The 19159-nt window shown below is 44.9% G+C and overlaps 1 protein-coding gene across 1 annotated transcript in view; it reads right to left on the bottom strand.

Moving 5' to 3' along the window:
- Positions 1–19159, bottom strand: part of LOC148524832 (cytochrome c oxidase subunit 4 isoform 1, mitochondrial-like) — a 124219-nt gene that overhangs the window by 36961 nt on the left and 68099 nt on the right. Inside the window, exons 3-4 of the mRNA XM_088471809.1 lie at positions 18755–18925; positions 14711–14845 (exon numbers count right to left, since the gene is read on the bottom strand). Of these exons, the coding sequence (XP_088327935.1) occupies positions 14711–14845; positions 18755–18925 (306 nt within the window). The remainder of the gene's footprint in view (positions 1–14710; positions 14846–18754; positions 18926–19159) is intronic.

Consider the following 19159-nt stretch of genomic DNA (forward strand, 5'->3'; position numbering starts at 1 on the left):
TGTCATCCTGACATTAGCAGCTCTGATTTCCACCTGCGTACGGTTTTGTGCTATCCCAAAAAACTGATTTCAAAACACATACCAAGCCGGTTTTCAATCCAACACTAATTGCTTTTCAGCCCTCCCGCGATTAATCGCAACAACATCGTGGAGTCCCGGGACGGAGGAGAAGGCCATCGCCAATGTGGTCGAGTAATCCAGACCCTAAGCTGTGCGAGCATTTTGAAGGGAAAGAGGATCATCCAGTGACGTATGAGACGGTCCAAACACATTTTACGCTCACATCTGCTAATGTATGTACGCCCCAAAAACGCCTCGCCACGCCTGCGTTTTTCCATCTCCACCCCCGTCAACACCCAAAAACGCCCTGTTCTGTCAATCACATTTGACATGTCACTTCCTGTACGCTATTTGACGAATGAGACCAAAAAAGCTCGCAATCTGCAGTACGCACATGCACAGTGTTACACCGACGCATGCGCGGTTATTCAACATCGGTACGCAACGAGCGTACTGCTGTTTGCGAGTGGCTCTGAATGAGGGCCTTTGGTCCTTATTCAGATGTGCACACAGAACACACAGTCTGAGGATCAAGCTTCTGTGTGCAAATATTCTAATGCTGCAGGAGGCGTCTGAAGGAATAGACTCCTCTTGACAGCATCGCAGATCCGAGTGTTGTGTCGGAAGACACAGCATCGGATCACCATCGCGAGCCTCCCCTGTCATACTCCCTCCCCTATCCTGCTCCCTGTCATGCTCCAGAGCTTTTATATAAAAACCGTGCTTTTATACATGTGTGCCTTGCAGCCATTGAACTTACAGCACGTCACCACCCCATCCCCACTTCCAAACAGCGGAGCCTGTCAATCAGCATGATCTCAGGACTCGTTCTGCACATGCACAGTTCACGCACCATCGGGTTTGTACATAAACCATCAGGTTTAAGTTCTAACCTGAATCAGGCCATGGGTATCAGGGGTATGTGATGGAGGCCAGTCCACATGAAGAATATTTTAACCAGGGATTCATTTATTAAACTGGCAGAACGCAGCAGGAAAAAATGCAGGAACATACAGTATGACAGATCTAGCCAGGAGTGGGTTGGTATCTAGAGCACACACCTGCAAATACAGTGGTGGCAGTAGAGTGTATATAGGGTCTGATTCAGTCGGATCGCAACTGTGATTGCAATAGCGATTACGCACGCAATCTCACTGTGAAGATATGCTAATCCTCTGCGATCACTATGCCGTCGCATCACAATATAAGGATGCCCACCTTACCTTACACACATCCGTAATACTTTGCAAGTCTCGAAAACATCAGTAACATTGAGTGCCATCGGAGCCTCACACACACTTGCACAAGGTCAGACCATACTCAGAAATTGCTAATCTCATTGGACGCAGTGAAAATCCAAGCTGCTTATGACATCGCAGTGCCTAATTTATGCACTCCCCTGCAATGGCGTTCAAAAGCACCAGCACGTCTGCGTTTCACTGACCATCCTCCGTCACCTCCCCCAAATGGTACTTCCTGTCAATCACTATACGATGGGTCTGCGTAGTCACTGCGATCGCAGTCCCAATCGCAGGTGGCTGGTTCGTGCACGTGCCCTGCGATGCATATGCATGTACAGAACGCAACAATCGGCCGATTGCATGTGTAATCGCACTTGCGATCCTTATGGTATCAGGCCCATAGTACACAGCAGTGATGACACAGTGGCATGTATATATATATATATATATATATATATGTTGCAGCTTTTCTATGGCACAGTGGCCCTCATTCAGAGGCGGTCGCAAGAAGCAATTGCTCTCTCTGAATGAGGGCGGCCGCTTCTTTTTTTTTAGTGCGGCCTCCTGGTCGCTAGCTAAGCTGTGGGTTACCACCCACAGCTTAGCGACCGACCAAGGTGATGGTCGCGATGGTCAAGACCATCGCGACCATCGGGGCTTGCGACGAGATCCTAAGGTTGGGTCTCGGCAACCGCAAGTCTCAGGGAGCTTCCTGCTCTGATCGAGCAGGAAACTCCCCATCACTGCTGATGTCAGTGGGGCCGCCCACAAAACGGTAGGCGTTCCATTGGGAATGCCTCCGTTTGTGAAAAGCCTACAAAACGGGCCGAGCAGTCAATCAACATCGACAGCCGGCCCTTTTGTAGCGAGCTCCGGAGCGAGAGAGTTTCTCTCTAGCTCCGGGGCTTGCGCACGCGCAGTACGGCTGCTGCGCTTGCACAGGACCAAAACATCGACCCAGTTTCGAGCACTCAGCGCTTGCGACCGGTTCTGAATGGGGTCCAGTGTCCCTGGAGACACACAGGAGCATGTCCTAATCCTATGGAGAATGGAGAAGGAAGCGAGCGTTAAAGACATGCATATGTAGTGGTGCATTAGGTCAGAGGTCGCGTACATGACATAAGCGCACCTCCGTTACTATGAAGACCCTGCAGCACTGACAGTAGGAACAAGGAGACAGTGCAGAGAGTTCTCATCCCCAACAAAGACTAAGGCAAAATGTATATCAATGCTGAAAAATTGGAGTTACAATATATATCTGCGTCCACTCTCAATTTCCCTAATGGTTATGAGGTGATGAGACGCAAAGTCTCCAAACATAGTGTAAACACTATTGCAACAAGAGCCCATTGCTCAACTCCAGATGATGAGAAAAGTATATGTGAGTACTGTACTAGTTTGTTGGGTGGTAGAGAGAGTACAAAATCATTGCAGAGTTGAATACAGTCTGACAAAAAGATGGTTTATTCTCAAAACATTAAACAAAATTAAAATTTAAACAAAATCCAAAATGATAAAATTGTCTAAAAGATTTACTGTACTGCAACATGCCTTGGCTTTGAACTAGTACGCAGCAAGTTCAAGAAATACACGTTCGTAAACTGAAATTGCCCATACAGTAGGTTTGCATATAGGGCCTGATTCAGCAAGGAACGCAGTTGCTAATACACTCGCAATCGTTCAATTGTTGTGTACTGCGCATGCGTATGCATCGCAGTGTGCGTGCAAGAGCTAGCAATTGCGATCCGAACTGCGATTGCAAAGGTATGCAAACCCATAGCAGAGTGATTGACAGGAAGTGCCGTTTGTGGGTGGTGATGGGGAAGTGATCGGGCGAACGCAGGCGTGCCAGTGCGTCTCAACGCCGTTACAGGGGCGAGCATAAATTAGCCACTGTGATACAAGCAGCAGCCTGAGGTCTTATAGCGTGCACTGAAGTAAGCAATTCCTGAGTGAGGTCTGACCTGCCTTATCTGATTATGGGTGCGATGTTACTCGATGCTACCGATTAATTCGCTATGTTGCCCAAGTATACGGATATTAGTAAGGGGAAGTGGGCGTCCTTATGGTAGGCAGTGATCGTAATGCGATTGCAAACATTTGCATTTCAATGCTGATATTAGCAACTGCCTTGCGTATGTATTAGCAGAATAGCAATCCTTGCTGAATCAGACCCATAGACTGCAACATCAGAGGTGCGATGTGGAAACTTTTCATCCAAGTCCATCCTCCTACCACTATAGAACCGCTGCATTCATTACAGAAAACATTTACAGCTTTCTCCTAATGTACATTATGCATCATATATGGCTTAAATTATTTATAAGCGTGAGGGGACATCAGAATCTATAAATTGCATGTGACCAGGGCCGCCACCAGGGGGGGTCTGCCGGGCCTGGAGTCCCGGGCCCGGAGAGAGCTGGGGCCCGGTGACAAGAGGGCAGTGAAATCGGGCTTCGGCAGCCTGGGAGAAACGGTGCAGCGCCGCCGTCAGTATTTGATGCATGGCACCATCCGCGAGCATTACGGCTCACGGATCGGCGGCCAATCAGGAGTGGCCGCTATGGCCGCTCCTGATTGGCTGCTGGTACGCGAGCTGTGATTGGCTCGCGGCCAATGCCATATTTGAAATGCCGCCGGCAGCGCTACGCTGTTTCTCCCAGACTGCCGTTGTGTGTCTGCGCCGCTGACTCCCGGGGCCGGGCCCGCTGTGTCACGACCCTGTCTAGTTGCCTTGGGACTTACCCCTGTCAGCTTCCCCATGGAGCTGTGTGTGTAATTTGCCTGGAGGATTTGCTCTGATTATTGCACCTGGCCTCTCCTATGTCTGTGAGCACTGCTAGCCCTGATTGGAATCACAGGTGTGGTTCTGATTCTCAGAGCTGCAGAGATGAATACTCCCTCTGCATGTTGTGCCTTCCACCACTCAGAATGCTACTACCAGACCACCTGTCCGTATCCACCAATTGCTGCCAGACCCATGGTATATATATCCTCTCCTGATAGCATTCTGGGCCTGAACATCTCGTCTTCCCGTGGTGTATGGTTCATGCTGTTCCTGCATTCAAGTCTATCCCTGTAACCTGCTACAGCAATCCCTGGCGCTATCCAGAAACCTGTTTCAACTGTACCTGGCAATCCAGTAAATCTGCTGGCAGCAACCCCTGGTGCTTCCAGAAAACCTGTTACAGCCAAACCTGGCAATCCAGTAAGCCTGCTGACAGCAACCCCTGGTGCATCCCGAAAACCTACTACAGTAATACCTGGCATCCAGACGTCCTGTTACAGCATACCTGGCCTGTGCTCTGCTGTTAGTCCTACTCCTGGTTGGTCCCTGGCACTCTGTAAACCTGCATCGTGTCACCCTGCCTTGCTTCCTGCTGTGGATCAACTCCTGCCCCTGTTACCTACCTATTCCCTCCCTGAACCTAAAATTCCCAAACCTACCCATTCCTTCCTGAAACCTGTTATTTCCAATTATCCTGTCCAGCCTGCAAATTCCCAAACCTACCCATTCCTTCCTGAAACCTGTTATTTCCAATTATCCTGTCCAGCCTGCAAATTCCCAAACCTACCCAATCCTTCCTGAAACTTGTTATTTCCAATTATCCTGTCCAGCCTGCACCTGAGTTCTAGCCTTTGTCATAGTAATTTCAGATTACCCTGTTTAGCCCTCGTCTCAGCATTACCTGACTTCCCTTCAGCCATTGTCACATTCCAGTCCTGAGTCAAGTTCCAAGCTCATCAGTTCAGTCCACGTTGTTCCAGTCCAGAGTCAAGTTCTTAGTTCATCAGTTCAATTCAACAAGTCTTCCTGCCGGTCCCAGTCCGGTCCCTCCAGTTCCTGTCATTTATCATCAAAGGCAGTTTTCACTGCTACCCAAGTCTTGTAAATAGAGCTATTTACATTATCTGTGATTCCAGTCATGCCGGCCTCCGTTGAAACCCGATCACCACCTGAGACAGGTAACTCGCAGACACCAATCATGACAGAATGTTCAGGCCCAACGATGGTGGCGGATCAAGCACCTATTAAGTAGGGATGTGCAGGCTCGGATAGGTTCGAGTTTGCACGTGGAGTTCGGATTTTTCCCTCCAAAAAAACGGAACTCAGAACGAGGCAAAACGTCATCTTACATGGACGAACATCATCATTCCTTGTCTTTTGTCCAGGAATGATGATGTTCGTCCATGTAAGATGACGTTTTGCCTCGTTCTGAGTTCCGTTTTTTTGGAGGGAAAAATCCGAACTCCACGTGCAAACTCGAACCTATCCGAGCCTGCACATCCCTACTATTAAGGGACTAGATGCTTTCCGTAACCTGGTCACCTGCTTGGATTCACAGGAGGCCGTACAGCATCAAGTGCTACAGCTTTTGAAAATCCTGAATAACCGGCTAGATGTTACCCAAACCTTGCCTGAACCCCTAACTACCTTCCATCGACTGCTGGAACAGCTTCAGGCTCTACTCACCAAAATTTTTCAGATCATTCCTGAATTTCTTAGAGCTGCCTCTGCCTCGACTAAAACCTCTGCCTTGGAATCCCTAAGAAACAAGGATTCTTCTGAACCAAGTACTGTCAGCCATCGTAGTTACCCACGCCCCAAGCTCTCTGTGGCCGAACGCCAATGGCGCAAAGATTTACAGCTCTGTCTCTATTGTGGGAGTTCTGACCACTTCATTAAAGACTGTTTCCTTTGCAGCTCCAGCAGTGGTTGCAAGTGTCAACGTCTCAGTGCCCGTTCCGGCTCCAGCCCGGATTCTGGCCGTTCCGGTCCCAGCCCGGATTCTGACCGTTCCGGTCCCAGCCCGGATTCTGGCCGTTCCGGTCCCAGCCCGGATTCTGCCCGTTCCGGTCCCAGCCCGGATTCTGCCCGTTCCGGTCCCTGCCCGGATTCTGCCCGTTCCGGTCCCTGCCCGGATTCTGCCCGTTCCGGTCCCTGCCCGGATTCTGCCCGTCCCAGCAGGGGACTCCAGTCAGCAGCCCCAGGAGGGGTTTCAAGTCTCGTTCCCCAGGAGGGGGTTTCAAGTCCCGTACCCCAGGAGGGGGCTTCAAGTCCCGTACCCCAGGAGGGGGCTTCAAGTCTCGTACCCCAGGAGGGGGTTTCAAGTCTCGCGCCCCAGGAGGGGGTTTCAAGTCTCGCGCCCCAGGAGGGGGTTTCAAGTCTCGCGCCCCAGGAGGGGGTTTCAAGTCTCGCGCCCCAGGAGGGGGTCTCAAGTCTCGCGCCCCAGGAAGGGGTCTCAAGTCTCGCGCCCCAGGAGGGGATCTCAAGTTCCTGTTATCAGGGAGAAGTGTCTTGTGCTACAAAATCTGATTATGGTTCCTGTTCACCGTCTACTGCATATATTGTTCCAGAAGATGACATTCTCTGTAGTCTGTTCTCAGCTTTGATTGTTGATGCTACTGTCTCTAGCTCCCCAGGACTCCTTCCAGTTCCATCAATTGGTCCGAATTCCGAACATCGGTCAGCTTCAGTTATTTCGACTCATCAATCAGAGCATCCTCAAATTTCCTCCTGCCAGGCACCTGAAAGTGCTCCACAATCCTTGAACACACAGGATTCGTCAGATACTTCACCATGCATTTATTTTGATGGGGACTTAACTCAATACTATGCTTTATTGAAACAATTCTTCGGTATGATGAATTCTTCCCTGCCATGTGGAGTCAAGTCTACTAATATTGTAGAGTTTGTTATCTCATCTTTTCAAGGTAAAGCTTGGGACTGGGTTGCCCCTATTTACAACTCCAAAGATCCAATGCTTCAAAATATAAAGACTTTCAGTGAAGCTGTTGTCAAAGAATTTGGTCCTTACCCTGTAAACCAAAATTCTAGCGAAGTTCTCAGTTCCAAAATATTGTCCAAGCACTCTGTTTGTGCTACCAAGAATTCGTCCTCCACTCCTCTGAAATCTGAACAAGGTCAAGTTTTCAAGGGCCAGCGTGCCGAATTCCAGGCATCCCAAGAGAGCAGTACTTTTGAATCTGCAACCCAGAACATGACTTGTGCACACACCTCCTTGTTCCCTTTCTGCTACTGTTCCTCCCAAAATTCTGATCCTGTCCTTCCCAGCCACATATTTCCACAGGAGTTACCAAAGATTCCTGGTCCGTTGGTTGGCACAAAACGTTCTCGCAGCAAGAAGAAGAATCGGCGAAGGTCTTGAACTATCTCCTTTGTAGACTTTCCACTCCAAGTATCCCAAGAAATTGAGAATTGGGAAGATGTCTGAAGAAAGTTTTTGTTTTGGTGTCCTGAGTCCACCCATAAAGAGGGGGGTACTGTCACGACCCTGTCTAGATGCCTTGGGACTTACCCCTGTCAGCTTCCCCTTGGAGCTGTGTGTGTAATTTGCCTGAAGGATTTGCTCTGATTATTGCACCTGGCCTCTCCTATGTCTGTGAGCACTGCTAGCCCTGATTGGAATCACAGGTGTGGTTCTGATTCTCAGAGCTGCAGAGATGAATACTCCCTCTGCATGTTGTGCCTTCCACCACTCAGAATGCTACTACCAGACCACCTGTCCGTATCCACCAATTGCTGCCAGACCCATGGTATATATATCCTCTCCTGATAGCATTCTGGGCCTGAACATCTCGTCTTCCCGTGGTGTATGGTTCATGCTGTTCCTGCATTCAAGTCTATCCCTGTAACCTGCTACAGCAATCCCTGGCGCTATCCAGAAAACCTGTTTCAACTGTACCTGGCAATCCAGTAAATCTGCTGGCAGCAACCCCTGGTGCTTCCAGAAAACCTGTTACAGCCAAACCTGGCAATCCAGTAAGCCTGCTGACAGCAACCCCTGGTGCATCCCGAAAACCTGCTACAGTAATACCTGGCATCCAGACGTCCTGTTACAGCATACCTGGCCTGTGCTCTGCTGTTAGTCCTACTCCTGGTTGGTCCCTGGCACTCTGTAAACCTGCATCGTGTCACCCTGCCTTGCTTCCTGCTGTGGATCAACTCCTGCCCCTGTTACCTACCTATTCCCTCCCTGAACCTAAAATTCCCAAACCTACCCATTCCTTCCTGAAACCTGTTATTTCCAATTATCCTGTCCAGCCTGCAAATTCCCAAACCTACCCATTCCTTCCTGAAACCTGTTATTTCCAATTATCCTGTCCAGCCTGCAAATTCCCAAACCTACCCAATCCTTCCTGAAACTTGTTATTTCCAATTATCCTGTCCAGCCTGCACCTGAGTTCTAGCCTTTGTCATAGTAATTTCAGATTACCCTGTTTAGCCCTCGTCTCAGCATTACCTGACTTCCCTTCAGCCATTGTCACATTCCAGTCCTGAGTCAAGTTCCAAGCTCATCAGTTCAGTCCACGTTGTTCCAGTCCAGAGTCAAGTTCTTAGTTCATCAGTTCAATTCAACAAGTCTTCCTGCCGGTCCCAGTCCGGTCCCTCCAGTTCCTGTCATTTATCATCAAAGGCAGTTTTCACTGCTACCCAAGTCTTGTAAATAGAGCTATTTACATTATCTGTGATTCCAGTCATGCCGGCCTCCGTTGAAACCCGATCACCACCTGAGACAGGTTACTCGCAGACACCAATCATGACACGCTGACACTGAGAAACAAGGTAGGACCCGGAGTCCCTGCTGTATGCCCCTCCACCAAGTGCAGCTGGCCTTCCCTACCCTAACCCCCTACTCCAGACAGCCTTCGCCTCCCCTTGTCTTGGCAGCCTTCTCTTCCCTGTGCCCCCCCAGTCCAGCCAGCCTTTCCTTCCTCCGTCGAATCAAGCCACCCTTCCCTTCCCTGTGCTCACCCTAAACCAGCAATCCTTCCCTGCCCTGTGCCCTCTAATCCAGCCAGTCTTTTCTGCCTTGTCCCCCCTTCCCAGTCCAGCCTTCCCTGCCCTGTGCCTCCCCCCTAGTATACCTAGCTTTCCCTGCCCTGCCCCCCTCTAGTCCAGTCAGCTATCCCTGCCCTGTGCCCCCCAATTAAGGTCCAGCCTCCCCTGCCCTGTGCACCCCCAGTCCAGCCTTCTCTGTGCCCTCCCAGTCCAGGCTTCCCAGCTGTATGTCCCCATGTCCATCCTTCCTTCCCTACCCCAAACTTTGAGAATGTTTAAAGTTTTTAAACTGGTTTAATCACCAATTGACGTCCCACCCCCGAGTGTAACTCCACCCACATTATACAAAGCTCCGCCCACCTCTGTGCCATCCCCAGGGGGGCCCTGCCTATTTTGTCAGTACCGGGCCCCACGATTTCTGATGGCAGCCCTGCATGTGACACTTTGTATGTGTGTGATGCTTTTTATTACATTGCTCAGAATATATAGAAATGCACCTCGTCACAAAAGTGGACAAAGGGCCTGATTCAGATTTGGAAATAGAGTAAGAAAGAGTAAGTAGCTTTGCATCTTGGTAAAACCATGCTGCACTGTAGATGGGGTAGAATTAAACTGTGCAGAGAGATTTAGATTTGGGAGGGTGTGTCCAAACTAAAATCTTAATTGCAGTGTGAAAATAAAGCTGTCCAGCCTTTGTGGGCTACATGCAAAAGCAGCCAGTATTTACCCTGCATGCAAATAAATGTATGTACTTGCACCCCTTGCATTGCAACATGGTTTGTGCAGGTGTATGCAGTCGGGATGCCGACGGTCTAAATGTATTGAAATCCTGACACCTGTCATTTTACCTACGCCCGGCATCCCGATCGAAGGTAAGCCGGGCACCGGGCACGGACTGCCGCGGGGAGGGAGAGTTAGGTTAGGGGTTCCCGGGGGGGACTCAGGGTTAGGCACCCCCCGGGAGGGTTAGGTTTAGGCAGTGGGGAAGGGGGGGTTAGGTTTAGGCACTTAGAGGGGGGTTAGGGTTAGGCACTAGGGAGGGAGGTTAGGGTTAGGTACCCCTAAAGGAGGGTTAGGGTTAGGGGGGGGGGGAGTTAGATTAGATAATACTTGCCTTTAGCGCAGTCGGGATCTTCACTGGTGCCGGTCTTCCAGCGTCGGGATTTGAACTGCCGGACGCATGTGCAGGTACAGAGTTACTTGCTCTATATTACTCTATTCCCAACTCTGAATCAGAAATGCGTCCCACTAAAAGTATAGGACGAGACCAGTAGCTGTGAGTTGGTAGAAAAATTGTATTTTAGTACTTATAGTGGCTATCACCCCTCTGAACAGCAACAATCTAGATTTTCCACATCCCCACAAAAGGAGGGATACTGGGGCTCCTACTTTGCAAATCTAGTTGTAAACACACTAGCTCAAATCATAGCACAACATGGTACCAAAGTTTTCAACCATTTTGCTTTGTGCAAATGCCATCCTCCCTGTCTGCAGAAGTGATGGAGGAGGTCAGGGGTCAGGCCAATAAAAGGGTATCTTTCATTAGATTGACAATAAAAAGGTTGACTGACAACAAATGGTCAACACTCAAAAGGTCCACATGGGCGTAGGTCGACAGGTGCAAAAGGTCCACATGGGTCGACACAAAAATAGCTTACTTTTTAGATTGCTTTCTCATGCTCACCCTAACCCTACCCTTGGTGCCTAACCCTAACCAATCCTCCTATTGTCTAATCCTAATCGTTGGGGTAAGTGTCTAACCCTAACCGTCCCTACTAGTGCCTAATCCTAACCATTGTGGTAATTGCCTAATCCTAACCATCCATCCAAGTGCCTAACCCGAACTGTCGGGGTAAGTGCCTAACCCTAATTGTGTCTCCTAGTGCCTAACCCTAACCCTCTGGTAAGTGCCTAACCATTTTTGTGTTGACCATTCCCACGTCAACCTTTTGTACCTGTCGACTTTTTGTACCTGTCGATCTAAACCCATTTCAACTTTTTGTGTATTGACCTTTTGTACCTGTCAAACTATTGTTGCTTTCGACATTTTGACTGTCGACCATATTGTGTCAACCAATTGCTTGTCAACCTTTTTACTGTCGACCTTTCATCCGGAACCCCAATAAAAGTCAAAGCCACAAATAGCATCCATGAGTACCAGAGGTTATATAAATTCCTTTTATAAGGCTGAAAGCTTAAGACATTTGCTGATACTTGCTGACAGGCTTCTTAACAATCTGTGCAGTATGATTTGCCTGATTCTCCAGTGTCACACATTATTTTTGTGAATCCAAATTTCAGACTTGGATGAATCGTTTCTCACATATCAAGCTATAGGGCGCTATCACTGGCAGTTCTGTTCAAGTGTTCATAATTCCCACTGCACTAAAAATCTAATTGCTGTATTAAATATCAGCTGTGATAAACATTGCAGACTGAAAAAAGCAGATGTTCCCAGCTGTTGGGTGAACACGAGACTGAATGCGGATGCAAACAACAGGGAATATGCTACAAAAGTACATAGACAAGACAGTCATAATCTTATACATGTATGTTCTCAGAGAAAGTGAAATCTGGTGCCATCTATTGGCCGTAACAAAAACATTTTGTTTGAATAAAGGATAATCTTTACTTACACAATTTTTCATAATGAAAAACATGACCTATGGAACTCATTATATGCAGTATAATACTACAGAAATATAACTGTATTGTATGTATGGGGAACCGAAACATAAGTTATTGTTTTAATCAATTTGTATGAAGCTATATATTCATATGAAAATTGGAATGTACAAAATGTCATCCTCCACATTCTTTTACATGCTTCTTAGAGGATGGGGACAGTTTGGGATCGGAGGGCTCTCATCGTGTTTAATATTAACTGACATAATTATAAGGGTTGATCTTAAACCCACTTTATGATACATAAAGAACAAAAAATTATATTATTTTATGCTGAACCTTTCACTAATTTACCATAAAATGTGTTCAAGTCCTGAGATAGTTGTGTGACTTGTTTTCTTGTTAAGTGTCTATCTCACCACTGTAGCAAACCATTGCCTCTGGTTTGTTCTATAAATGTTCTTGATATGTTGCTGTATGTACATGACATCTCCTGAGATGTTATACCTATGACCTTTCTTCTGAAATAATATCCAATAACTGCATGTGGTAGCCATATTTCTGTTCCTGCACTAATATACATATTTATTTGTATGTGGTCACTAGACATAAACGAGCACATTTATACTGCTTTTACACCTAAATCCTGGGTCTGACCCGAGATTTGGAAGCCAGTTCCAAAACAGGTCAGACCCAGGACAGACCTTTTCTACTGCGGCGCCGATCCGGATTATTCCCGGATCGGTGCCGTTCACACTGCACACAGGTGCAGTGGAACACTTCTCCCAGCGCTTGAAGATGACATCATGTTGTAAACGGGACCCGGGTCGAATGACCCAGGGTTTCGTTTACACTGCATGGTTTCAAGGGTTGTTCCCATGTAAAACCCTGCAAGTTACCTGGGTTAGATTGCCGGGTCACTCGACCCGGGAATCCAACCCTGGCCCCTTTTACACCTAGGAGCAACCCGGGTTAACCCTCCAATAACCCGGGTTTTAGCTCTGGTCTAAAAGGGGTATAACTAAAAAGTGTCAAATAGGCTGGTTTGCTATCGCTGTTTATTGCAGCAATAGAAACCTCCTCTTACAATGATATAAAAAAAAATAATAATAATTAATTTGCAGGTTTTCCTGTTTTGCAGAAATGCTGTATATAAATAAATATAGCATTGTCTCAACAAATATTTCCTGCTATCACCATCCTAAAAATGATCTTACTGACAGAACGTCTGGTGTGCAAAGAAGGAATAACCTTCAATGACATTCACATTAAGGGTCATATTCAATTAGGTGCGATAAGTGCCAATATTTCGGGAAATTATCGCACCCGCGATAATATTGTTATTGTACCCTCAATTTACGTGCAACAGTAATTTCCTGGAAAAAATAGCTTTCTCTAAATTTTTGAAATTTTTTCAAATACTCAAATTACAGCCAACCGACACAATTTAAGTATCCTAAATACTTTTATTACGGCCCAATAATACACTTCTAAATTGATCTCCGATGTATGTCAGCCATTTTTTGGGGTACAGACGCATTTTCCTACATGCCCTGACATTTTCGTCTATTAAATTGTCGCACCTACCCATTTTCGTGATAATATCATGCTAATTGAGTACGACCCTAAATGTATTGGGCCTGAATCTGAGTCACACACACTGCCAATGTCGGACGCAGTGGAGAGATGTTTTACTACTGCACATGCATCTGAGTCACGGCGTACATACGTTCATATTGTCTGCACACACATGCGCAGTACTGATTCAGGTGCACAGCCTCTGAAATGTATTAGAAATGTATTGGCCTTTCCTGGGCGGTGACTGGGAGATAACTGGTTATTGGCTTTCAGATGCATGGAGATATTGCGCCCAGACGCCAGGAAAACCACTGGTGAGATCACTTACTGGCCTCTGTATACTGGAGTTGTAAGGAGTGATTCGGGATTGGGGATTACCCCCCTAAGTGTGTGTCTGAATACATTAATTTCTCCCAAATGGTCTTATATAATTGTGAATTTTATTTTTGGCTGTATAATACTAATTTTAAGCATAGTACTTTCACAGTCAGGAGCATATTTATTAATATGTGTGGTAATATCACAAGACATTTCAACTTACTTCGCCGAATTTTGAGGCAACATTGTAAAATATTCTGTCAGATTGTATAAACTGTCTACTGCTGAGACGTCTAGTGCACTTGGCTAGAAGGCGCCAGGATAACTTCAACTTACCAAGGCTTATAAACATATTATCTTCTTTTTATTTTTTATTAAGAGGACGGGGGAGGAGAGACATAGAGGAGGCAGAAATGATCTCTCTAACACTGCGGTCTGTGAAAAAAGACCAACGTTTTCGGAGCTTGGTGCGTGTATACTGGCACTGCTTCTGTGATTAGAAACAATGGGATCACTGCAGTCATCTCTATTACCTGCTATGGTACCCTCACCTCATAATAAATAGCCTCATACTGGAAAATTGCAAACATTCTCAGAAAACACCCATTTTCTGAGTATTGACTGCAAAAATACTTTAATAAATAGGCCCTATATGTTTTAAAGGTACCATGTGCTCACTGAAAATAGATGAAGTGTGCCATTTGGTGTAAATCCAACCCAGCATCAGTCCCAGTGACTACAATATGTTGTATTGAATGTTTAATCCATCTCAGTGTTGTGAAAGTATGTCAGAATAGATTCTGTCAAAATAATATAACTGATGTTTACTCCCCTACATTAGGATAGAAATTACGTCAGATTAGCCAAATACAAGTGACTACTTTTCTGTTATTTACTGCTCATCACCACCCTACGGGATACATAATACATGAGAAGTCATGTTTTATGTATCTCACAGCTTGGCAGTGAGCATTAAAGAACACAAATCCAGATGGTACAGAAACTAATTTTTGAGTTCGTGTTTAGATGTATGTTATATTCCTCAAAATGTATGTATAAACAAGAAACATAAAGCACAACTAACCATATAGAAGTTGCCACAAGTAATATACTCCAGTTATGCCCAGGAAGTAGCATACAGCACCCACTATGGTTTTCCACTCTGATGGTGATCCTTGCTTCATTTCTGTATAAGACTTGTCAAAATGTATACGATACACTGAAAAGAGAAAAGATACACAACCATAAAATAAGCATAATTCTCTATACTACGTAATTATCTAATAATAAACACTGAGAGGCAGGATGTCTAACATTCTGGCATTCAACACTGCAAAGCGAAGTTTGAAGTGTTCTGATTCAAAATTCCAACCCTTGCGGTCTGTGGTCACATTACTGCAAGTCTATAATGGGACCTGGGAGTGACACGCATCCATTGCTGTGAAGTTGGCAGATGCAGTGGTGGTGGTCAAAATTTTGTGGTAATTGCTAAGTCCAGCAAGTGGAGTACAAGCACCAGCAAATTATATTCCTACCACCCTAAGAGTGGACTCAAGATAGCCCAAAATCATGCTGTTTGGGAAGTCTTTATTCAAAATTTAGACTACTCGAGTGTAAACATCGGAGGCTTTGACCCAGTAGTGCTCCTCAGGACCTCCTTTCAATCTAGATGAACCTAAGACAGATCTGGAGAAATGGAAATCCAGAATCTGGAGAAATTGAGAGCCACACCTCCTGGAGTAAATCTGAAAAATGCACATCTCCTGCTATCTGCCAAGACTTTATAGGATGATGAAGCTTTCTCTAGATTACTTTTGACTGGAACTCAAATTTTTGAGAATTCCTTAAGAAGGGGATCCGCTACCAGGGAATGTTTGAATAAGTGGTTAGGCAAGGATATTAGCCATATTGCACAAAAAAAAGAAAAGTGAAAGTCACCTCATGGAAGTGATTGTTATGCGCAACCGTCGCCGAAAGCATCTAGTCAACCCAAATCATCCCAATTAGCTAAAATGCTGAAAGGTACCAAAAACAGAATCAAAATTATTGGATTGACTGACATGCGAATGACAAAGACAAAATGGTCTTCAATTGCATAACACTTACTTGAAGTGTCAGTAGTATGAAAGAGAATAGTGCTGTAAGAAATTTTATCACCAATAATTTTATTATTGATGACCATCAATGATATTGGGCAAGTGAGAGCCTGAGTTGAAATATCAAACTTGGGAACCAAAAAGTTGGCCTTTCTGGAACCAGTTAAGCTGGCCACACATCTAAAATTATTTGTCCAACCAGCCAACTAGTTGATTGGTTGGAATGAAAATCTGGTAAGGAATACAATCAGCAATTTGCTCCCAAACGCTGGAAAATGGACCAAATCTGTTGTTTGAACAAATAGATTAGATCAAACATTTAACAAACTTGTCTGAACGACCATTATTTATCTGTTTTCTGGCATTTAGGAGCAAATTGCTGATCATCATTTACTCCCATACGTTACCAGATTTTCATTCCAACCAATCAACAAGTTGGCTGGTTGGATGTAAATTGGTCTATTGTGTGGCCAGCTTTAGGCTTTGCTATTTCTTGGGTGCTTAGTACAGGGCCCCAATAAAACACCCAGGCTTTGTGCAGTATAGTTATACTGTAGGTTGTCCTTATAGCTTTACGCTTCGGTTCTTTGGGAGATACAGTAGATGGGTGCAACGTATTTGCGTTGCTTCCTCTAGTGGAGTAAAGCAGTGACAATCCAGAAGTGGGACTATTCCCTCTCTTGTGTTTGCTCTCTGAATTATATTTACACCTTACTACAAAGAGAAATTAGGTACTCTAAAAAAACAACATCATTTTAGCTGAGGCCAACTAATCCTTGATGTGATTTGACAATCCTCACCAAAAGTTGCAACTATAACTTTCTTATGCTAACTAAAACTGGCACCACAGAATGTGACTACATATTATTGCCAACAGCCTGTGAGCCCTTACGAAAGAGGAGGATGCTAGAAGCAGCTGAAGATACTCAACTGAGCTTATTAAATGTTCTGGAAAACGTGCCAATGAAAGCTGTGCGGTTACAGTATGCAAGATAAGATCACTGTGGTCTTAAAGAGGAGAAACACAGATGAGGTATTGGCCAAATAATAGGTTTATTGTGTGTTCATATGGAACGGAATGCTGATTCCATATGCTTCTGCAAAATTTGAGCTCTCCATAATATTTAGGGGGATTTGGGATGTCAAGCTAAGGGGATGCTGAAGTGGCAGTGGGAGCTTTAGGCAGAAATGTATGAGCAGTCTGAGTACCCAAAGCAAGCTGGAGTGAGACCATTTTACGAGCAAAGGGCTACAAATAGGTCTTGATCTGCCTACTGTTTGTTGACTCTCCATTCTAGGTACTGTAGGAGGTCTCTGGGAAATGGAGAGTCAGCAAAATCCATTTCCAGAATGTACTGTCACAATTCGAGGGAATCAGTGGATTCACTCTCTCCAATCAAGCACACTCTACAATCAGAGGAGCGTAAGCCAAGCGCATTTACTGCTAGGTAGTGGCACAGTGTACAAAATCCAGCTGTGAGGGTCGGGTTCGGTAAGTGGAATACGGACACTGGCAACTTTAACTAATTTGTTCGTATCTATAAATGTCCATGTAGAGACATTTGTATGTCCAGTTTGTTTTTTTTAGATTAAATTGGCCACAAATTGCTTTGAGTGTCAGAACTGATGAGATATCATTGAGTCTGGTAAAAAATAGTGAAATGATGGACTCCCTATAGGATCCAAAAAACATATGTCATTTTATTTCACATATGGGTGACCAAATTAGACATAGATCTGGTGAGTGCTACTTTCAGGTCACACGGGAAGATCTATTTTTTAGTTTGAGTATAATATTTCTATAATGCTTTTATGTATTACCAGCAATTGCAATTAAATGTTAAAATCCCTAAATTTTTCTGGTGTTATTAATTAAATTAAACATTGATTCAATAAGGATAGCACTGAGTTACCCTTGTCATAACCTTGAAAATGTATTTAGCCAAGTGATCTTCAGAGAATAAGGGGGGATGGGGGAGGGTTTTCATCAAATCATGGAGAGAGATGAAGTGGAGAAGTTGCTCAAAGCAAATCTGTCCTTTATCTAGAGCACAGCCTGTACAATGACAGTTAGAAGCTGATTGGTTGCTATCGGCAACAGCTCCACATTATCACTCTCCAAAATTTGATAAATCTCCCCCTTAAGCTGACAAAGATATGAAGCCAAATGCAGGTGCCAGGGGGAAGCAAAAGTGCTGCCCCCAGGGCCCTGCGCCCTGGGCTGCGACACTGGCCACATGCCCCTAGTTACTGCCCTGACTTCAATAGTCACATTATCAATATTATATTAAAATATTTAGATAATATAATATTTACCAAACAGACACATAAAATGGACAGTTTATTTCCCAAACACCTTGAATATTAATTGCTGGAGAAATTAGCTAATTACATTTTTCAACAGAACAACTTAAATCATACTTGCCCATATTTTTTTATTTTTCTGGTGGGGATTTCCTGGTGGGCAGTGCAGAGGGGATGTAGTCATGTGACCGGCGGCCGCTGCTCATTGCAATAATAGAAAATCTTCTTTTACCATAATTTCTGGAAAAAAAAAATTGTGCAGCTCCCCAGTGACACTGGCTAGCAGTGGTAAAAGTTGTCTTACCATTTGCCAGACCAGTTTGATTTAATGGGTGAACCAGCTTATTGACCCTGCATGCACACTGGGAATGGAAGAAGTCCCAGAATCATTATAGAAAAACAAAATAAACTTATTTATTTTTAATAACAAAATAGAAAAAAAATTATAAATACATATAAAAAGGATATTTTCTTGTGGTCAACCATGACTAGTGTGATCCTGAGATAGCATTAGTAAGAGCAGAACAGCTTCGGTACTTGTACCATAGCTATCTATGATAAACTGGCTTCCAGTAGCATTGCAGAATGCTGCCCATAAAAGCACTGCACATACACATTGGAGCTACTACAAGAGCCTATGCAATGCTAGAGTTAGATGATATTAAAATGAAATCAGTATATTATCATACAGTTTATGTGTCTAATATTGAGCTATAAGATTTACACACATGCTAGTTTTTCCTCCTTTGTCAGCTGAGTCCAGGATCCAGTTTCCTTTTCCTTTAGAGCCTTCTGGTGAGGTGTCAGCTCAGATAGGAAGGGTATATCAGGCAGAGGCATAGCACGGGAATCATAGTACCTTGGCTTGGTGTAGTAAGGTACTTTGTCGCTTGAAACATCTGCACACAAACAACATTATATCAGATCAATATAGTCATCAGAAAGATTAAAAAAAGCTTTAATAATATTTAGGTATGTGTTATGTTTCTGTCATTGAAGAAAGTTTTTTCATGAACTGAAACGTTGCAATGATCAAGATTCTGTAGAGTGAATATTTAGTTATATAAGTCCTGGAGTGCAACCTTTACCTTTCTTGCATACATAAACCAATATAATTAAAGCAAGGATATGTA

The sequence above is a fragment of the Taudactylus pleione genome, unplaced genomic scaffold, assembly GCF_031769625.1.
Source record: "Taudactylus pleione unplaced genomic scaffold, aTauple2 ptg000116l, whole genome shotgun sequence".
Classification (NCBI taxonomy): Eukaryota; Metazoa; Chordata; class Amphibia; order Anura; family Myobatrachidae; genus Taudactylus; species Taudactylus pleione.